Source organism: Triticum dicoccoides, chromosome 5A (genome assembly GCF_002162155.2).
Source record: "Triticum dicoccoides isolate Atlit2015 ecotype Zavitan chromosome 5A, WEW_v2.0, whole genome shotgun sequence".
Classification (NCBI taxonomy): Eukaryota; Viridiplantae; Streptophyta; class Magnoliopsida; order Poales; family Poaceae; genus Triticum; species Triticum dicoccoides.
Genome location: NC_041388.1, coordinates 711,514,660 through 711,521,929, shown reverse-complemented (window position 1 = coordinate 711,521,929; position 7,270 = coordinate 711,514,660). Strand labels below are relative to the sequence as shown.

At 43.7% G+C, this 7,270-nt stretch overlaps 1 protein-coding gene across 1 annotated transcript; it reads left to right on the top strand.

Moving 5' to 3' along the window:
• Nucleotides 1–666: 666 nt before the first annotated feature.
• LOC119304390 (small nuclear ribonucleoprotein SmD3b-like) lies at nucleotides 667–5,198 on the top strand. The gene is made up of 4 exons (XM_037581571.1): nucleotides 667–966; nucleotides 1,055–1,174; nucleotides 1,269–1,325; nucleotides 4,832–5,198. The coding sequence occupies exons 1-4, from the start codon at nucleotides 808–810 to the stop codon at nucleotides 4,901–4,903; spliced, it is 408 nt and encodes a 135-aa protein (XP_037437468.1). The 5' UTR covers nucleotides 667–807; the 3' UTR covers nucleotides 4,904–5,198.
• Nucleotides 5,199–7,270: the final 2,072 nt, after the last annotated feature.

The following is a 7,270-nucleotide window of genomic DNA, read 5'->3' as shown; positions in this document are numbered from 1 at the left end:
TGCTTAGGTCCATCTCATTGGTTTCCAACTACAACAGAGATATCGTATATTAATGTTGCTATGATAGGTTGTATACGTGATTCTTGCGTTGGATTAAAGAGACTTCACATGAGATATGCTTTAACATCTCCGTGCTGCTGTGGAGATATATGCATGCTCTTGCGGTTCTGAGGCCATTATGCCACTCATCAAAGATCAATTTATAGCCATAGAAAGTAGCATATATAAACTCGACGTTAGTATCAGATGGCGTGGAGAGGCAGGTGATTAAGTAGCTCGTTCAGGGAATGATTTACGTAGTTATCACAATGGCGCCCTTGTCCTTTTGATATTGCTTAAGGTGATGTGACAAAACATCCCTTGCATCAACCGCCCACCTCTTTGCAACGTGCTTCTCCGGTATTTCTTTTAGCCCTCCTACTATAAACTGGCACCAATATCCAGAACAACACATTTTCCATCAAGCTCAGATATGAACTAATCCCATCCGTTCCTAAATTGAAGTATTTTTTAGAGATTTCAACATGAACTACATACGGAGAAAAATGAGGGGATCTTCTACACTATAAAATATGTGTATATACATCTGGGCCTGAAATCGAGCCTGGGACAGAAATAAGAATCCATCGAGTCTGGGCCTGAAATAAGAACCCATCGAGCCCAAACAAAGAGAAACCCTCGCCGCCGCCTCGTCCTCCTCCCTCTTGTATTCCCCTTCCCCTCTCCTCTCCTCTTCGGCGGCGGCGGCTTCAGAAAGAGTCGAGACCGAGCGAGCTAGGGTTTGGCGCGGCGCTCGCGAGAAGGAAGATGAGCCGCAGCCTTGGGATCCCGGTGAAGCTGCTGCACGAGGCGGCGGGGCACGTGGTGACGGTGGAGCTCAAGACCGGCGAGGTCTACCGGGGCTCCATGATCGAGTGCGAGGACAACTGGAACTGCCAGATCGAGAACATCACCTTCACAGCTAAGGTTTGTTTGTGCCTCCTCTCTTCCTCTTCTTCCCCTCCCTCATCTCATAATCTCGTCTGGTTTTGGTGACAAACGAACGAATCTGTAGGACGGCAAGGTGTCGCAGCTGGAGCACGTCTTCATCAGGGGCAGCAGGGTCCGCTTCATGATCATCCCCGACATGCTCAAGAACGCCCCCATGTTCAAGCGCCTCGAGGCCAGGATAAGGGTGCGCCTCTCCCTCTTTCTTTCAGTTTTTGTTTTGTTTTTTAGGTCAATTCATATATTGCGGCCCACTGACTTTGCTTCCCTGCTGTGTGCAGGGCAAGGGGTCGGCCATCGGCGTCGGGCGCGGCCGTGCTGTCGCAATGCGTGCCCGGGTAAGCAGCAATTCTCAGTAATTTACACTTTGCAATTGACCCTATACAGCACTCGATAGTTGATACATTGAGCTTTGAATTAGGAGAGATTGATATCTCATATCTGCAACTTAATAGTCTTGCGGTTCCTATGCACGCTGTATTGCGGACGGATAGTTGGCCAATTGTAACATGTCCCTGGTACCAGGGGTTATTCTTCTTAGTTTTCTACTGTTATTAGTCCTCATTCGGCGCACTAGGCAAATTGGGAGTTGCTTAGGCACAAGTTCTGTACATCAGAGGATGCGATTTGTTTTTGCTGTGAGTGCGGAGGTGTTAGTTAAAGGGCCAACAACATCAAATCTTCTCTCAGTAGCTATTTGCGTTGTTTCTTGTTGTCTAGGTGGGCAGTGACACCCTATTATGTTTCCTTGTTCTTACTTGTGGATTCCTAGTATGACAAGACAAAACCGAGAGCCTGTGTTCAGCATTATACCTGAATTAGAACTAGGGAACCTGAATTCTGCTCTCTGAAAAATAATGTGGGATGCTGTAACACCTTGTATTAAGCTTGGAACCAGGGAAACATTATGGGTGATATTATCAAAATTTGAGCAACTAGGATGTAACTAGCTAAGATACTTGGCTTATTGCCATGGGCTTGATATTATCAAAATTTAAGCAACTAGGATGTAACTAGCTAAGATACTTGGCTTATTGCCATGGGCTCTTCACACTGATTCTAAAATTGTAAGCATCATAACGCTAGAAACTATTTATGAACGAAAAACTGAAAAAGGAAATATGAACTATCCATTAATTTCAGGCATTAAGTTTTAGTTCTTGACAATATCCCATTAGGCCGTGAGTAAAAACTGTAATCGTTATCTAACTAATGCATAATCTAATTTGGAGTTAAGTGTTCTTTCTGTCAATCCTCACTTCCCAGGCATCATCACTAGGCTAACTGACAGTTGCTTACAAGTCTTGTGCATAAGATGATTATAATTTCTTCCTGTTGTGAACATTTGCATTCGGAGCTGGTAATTAAGATAGTCTTGGGGTTCGTAAGCACATGGAGCTGCTGATAGCTGGTCTATTTTTATTTTTTCTTATAAAATGTGTTTGGAGCGATATTATTTCTGTTGCTGCTTCTGATTAAGCCCTGTCTTTCTCTTCTTCAAAAAACACATAGCCTATTATGTTTCTTGTTGTCTAGGTGGGCAGTGATACACTATTATGTTTCTTTTTTGTTCTTACACATGGATTCGTACTATGGCAAGACAAAACTGAGAGCCTGTGTTCAGCATTATACCCTATGTTTTCATTGTTTCCTTTGACTTATCCATAGGCCATAGTTGAATTAGGGAACCTGAACTCTGCTCTCTGATAAATAATGTGGGATGCTGTAACAATTTCTTTTGGAACCAGGGAAACATTGTGGGCATATGTTATCAGAATTTGAGTAACTAGGATCTAACTAGTTAAGAAACTTGGCTTATTGCCATGTTCTGTTCACACTAACTCTAAAATTGTAATCATCATAAAACAAGAAAACATTTATGCATGAAAAACTGGAAAGGAAATATGAACTATCCATTTATTTCTGCAATTAAGTTTTAGTTCTTTTTACGACAGTATCCCATTAGGCTGTGAGTCTGGAATTATATTGGCTGTAAATTTCAAATGTAATAATCGCTATCTAACTAGTGCATAATCTAATTTGGAGTTACTGTTCTTTCTGTCAAATCCTCACTCCTAGGCATCAACATTAGGCTAATTGACAGTTGCTTACAAGTCTTGTACATAAGATGATTACAGTTTCTTCCTGTTGTGAACATTTGCGCTCGGAGCTGGTGATTAAAATAGTCTTGGGGTTCCTAAGCACACAGTGCTGCTGATAGCTGGTCTATTGTAAAAAAAAAACATTTGCGTTCGGAGCGATATGGTTGCTGTCGATGCTTCTGATTAAGCCCTGTTTTTCTGTTTCCTCTTCAAAATAAACACATAGCCTACAATGTAGAGATAAATGTTCAAACGCACGAGACCCAGAACTAGGGCTAGTCTTTGTTAATCCTACCCCCACATTGTCAGACTGGGAGCTGCTAACAAGTCGTATACTTGAGATGATAGCAATTTCTTGCTGTGAACACTGCACCTCGGTAGTCAGTGTTACTTTGAAGGCTGACAAGCTTCCATCTCTCATGTTCAGTTGATGCTGAATCTTCCCCTAGCTATTTACATTTATGTCTTGTTGTCTTGGTGGGTAACTATACCCTTTCATGCTTCTTTTCCCCTAGATGTGGATCCGTATCATGACAAGCCAAAAACTGAGAGCCCTTGTTCAGCATTACCATATATTATCCATGGTTGGAACTAGCGAACTTGAAATCGCTCTGTGAAAAACACTGGGGTTCATCCCAGTTTGGAACTAGGGAACTAGGAATCTTCTCTCTGGAGAACATTGTGGGATGCTATATAACAGTATACTATTAAAATTGAGTAACTATGATCATGTACTAAATCTGAAAAAGAAATATGAACTACTCCCTCCGTTCTTTTTTATTAGACGTTTCAGATAGCTGAGATTGAACTGTTTTAGGCACCGTCTGAAATGTCTACAACGTCTTATAGAAGTGAACAGAGGGAGTGTCCATTAATGTCATGCATTCAGTTTTTAATTCCTTTGAGGACAGTATCCCATTGGGCACGGGTCTGGAAGTATTTAGGCTGATGAAATATTAAATCTTTTATATAAGTGTTATCACCCCTGTTCTGAATTGTAAGACGTGTTGGATATTTCAATATGGACTGCATACAGACTGAAATTAGTGAACAAACACACTAAAACACGTCTATATTCATCCGATTCAGAAAAAAAATTATAACATCTTATAATTCGAAACAGAGGGAGTTCCCCACTAGTGCTCAGTCTAATTTGGAGCTAATCTCATCATCATTAGGCTAGTGGAGGAGACAAGTCCTGTACATGCTGTGAACATTGAGCATTACAGTCTGTCATTTTAACGGCCAACAAGCTTCTATCTCTAATGTTCATTTAATGTCTAATCCTGCCCTAGCAATTTTGCTTACTTCGTTCTGGTGTCTAGGTGGGTTGGGTAGCAGTACCCTGTTACCTTATAGCTGCAGAGTTGTATTATGAAGAAAAGCAACACCGAGAGCCTATGTTCCAGTTTCCCTGTCTTGTCGTTGTTCCCTGTAACATTTTATCCAATGCTGGAACTGGGGAACTCGGAATTCTTATCTCTGAAAAACGCCAGCAGTTTAACCAAGATTTGATTTAGGGAATTGGAAATATTAGTGATTCAAACTATTTCACTGATTCTAAACTTACAATCATTATCTATCTAGCATCAATTATTTTATGCGGTAAAATATGAGAATGAACAAATTGTTTGGCTTGTTATTAATCCTTGGATGAACTTTCTGTTTGGCAAACACGTATTATTCAACAGCTGTATGTATAGTCACTAATGTTTGAACTTGCGGAAAAAAATTTGATGCAGGCTGCTGGTGGACGTGGTGGTGGCCCCCCAGTTGGAGGAGGACGAGGTGGTGCGCCTCCTGTGAGGAGGTAGATGATGTGAGCTGAGCCGCTGTCTGAGTCGAGGAAGGAACTCGCTGCTGTCTTTGCTGGCGAAACAAACTGCTGCGGCAGCCATGCTTGTGAGCTTATGATGTGCCTCTAGTTTAGTTTGTCGGTTTTTGTGAACCGATTTTCTCTATGTATGATGATGATGTATTGCTGTTGTTAGCTGTAAACATGAGACTTGATGGTTCGGTTGAGGCTGTCATTGGAATGGATTATCTCTTGTGAAGCTTACTGCTACTAGTTTATATGAGTAAAACTATGAACATTATCTTCCTGATCAATCAGTCAGGGTGTCTCGAGAGCATTTCTGCTACGCCCCCCTCTACCCTAAAGCTTCACTAAAGCTTTGCCCTAATGCTGTTGCAGATGGCAAGAAGTTGCCCTAAAACTTTGTTGCACTAAGTTACGACGGCCTGCCCTCCTCATCTGCTTCGCTGCAACCCAACCGCCATGACGAGCGCAGCCCCCACCAACACGATGGCTGTCGTCCTCCTCCTCCTCCTTTGCTTCGCCGTCGGGACGTCGGCCATCACTTGGCCAGGTGCGTCGTCGGTCATTTTTACCCATCCATCCAGGTTATGCTGAGTGGCATCTTTAGTTACCTCTATCTACTTGTTTTTCATCTACCCAGCTGGTTTTCAACAGATTTTACAACCTCTGTTTTTCATCAAGGTTCCAACTAAAGATCCCAAACTTGCCTGCAACCAGTTTTAATAACGTCTCTAAAATGTGATGCTGGGTTTCACTGTTTTTTAATCAAATCAATCTATCTCATCGATGATAACCTAACCGGGTTAATTTTTGCACTTGTCCTGCAAGTATGTACGTACTAGTGAATGCCTTTTTTTCTTTCTTTTGGTTCTTGGCTGATCTGTTGCGCGCGTTTATTTATTCTACTCTAAAATAATTGTATATTTCTTATCACAGGCCGAATTGCGTCTGACAAGATCAATTTACCAAATGGGTTGTGCATTCTTGTAGATCAGAAGCAATGCAGCTCCCACGGAGACTGCTTTTGCTGCGTTCCAAAAGATTACTGCTACCCGACCATGAACAGGTGCAAGACGGAGTGTACAAAGTCCTAAATTACCCTATCGACGGTGCTGCCATGCTTGTGAGCTTATGATGTGCCTCTAGTTTAGTTTGTCGATTTCTGCGAATTGGTTTTTCTCTGTGATGTACTCCCTCCGTCCCATAATATAAGAGCGTTTTTTACACTAACGCTCTTATATTATGGGATGGAGGGAGTATGATGTATTGCTGCTGTTTGTTAGCTATAAACATGAGTTGACTTGATGGTTCATTTGAGGCTGTCATTGGAATGGATTATCTCTTGTCAAGCCTACTGCTAGTTAATAGTATGAGGTAAACTACTATGGCCATTATCCTCCTGATCAATCAGTTAGGGTGTCTGGAGAGCAGTTTGTACTCCCTTCGTTCTGATTTACTCGTCGTGGTTTCAGTTTAAGAAGGCAAGAAGTTGCCGTAAAGCTGCAGGAAGGAGAGCAACTGGGTGAATGCATAACTACCATTTACCCATGTCTGGCCGCCACTTCTATTTATTGGTTAGAAAGTTGGGTTCTGATTTTCGGCCGCTGGTGCTAATTTTTTTAAAATTTTCATAAGGATCTTTGGCGCGCATAAGCAACATGTTGCACCAATATGAAATTTGCTGCTCTTTACAGGTTCAGGATTATAGCTTCTCCACCAGCGACTCTCTGGGTGTCTTTTCCATGCCTTGCGCTTTAATGACCTACTCCGTTTTTAGGTCTTCTTTTGAGTTTGTATCCTGCCCACTAATGACGGGTCAAGATACTCCCTGTGGCTATATGACGAGCAGAGGTGGTTGGGAGATTGGTGAAGCTACTTGGTAGAGATCGCATGCGCCGTTCCGTTCCGTTCCGTCCGCACCAAGCTCACAAGAGCAGAGCGCGACGCCAACACAACGGCCTGCCCTGGGCACCCTCCTCATCCTCTGCTTCACCATGACAAGCGCCCCCACCCAGGCTGGAGCTGCGTGGCATGGTCGAAATTGTTGAGTAGCCCATCCCGCGCCCTGCGTACCGCCGCCCCGTACGTCCCGCACCTAGCCAGCTCTGCGTGTCTTCATAGCCAGCAAATCCATCAAGTCAAGCCTAGCTAGCTTTGCTAGTCAACTACATCTTGCCTGATCGTTTTTTTGTGTGCCTGGTTAGCTCCGGCCGACGCGGCTGCCACCTCCTCCACAATACCCCTTGCTCGGCCGCCCGCGCCAAGTCGCCGCCGCCGCCGCTCCACACCGCCGCCGTCGTCGCCGCACAGCGCCTCCCCACGTGCGCCGCCACCGCCGCTGCTCCCCACCACTGCCGCTGTC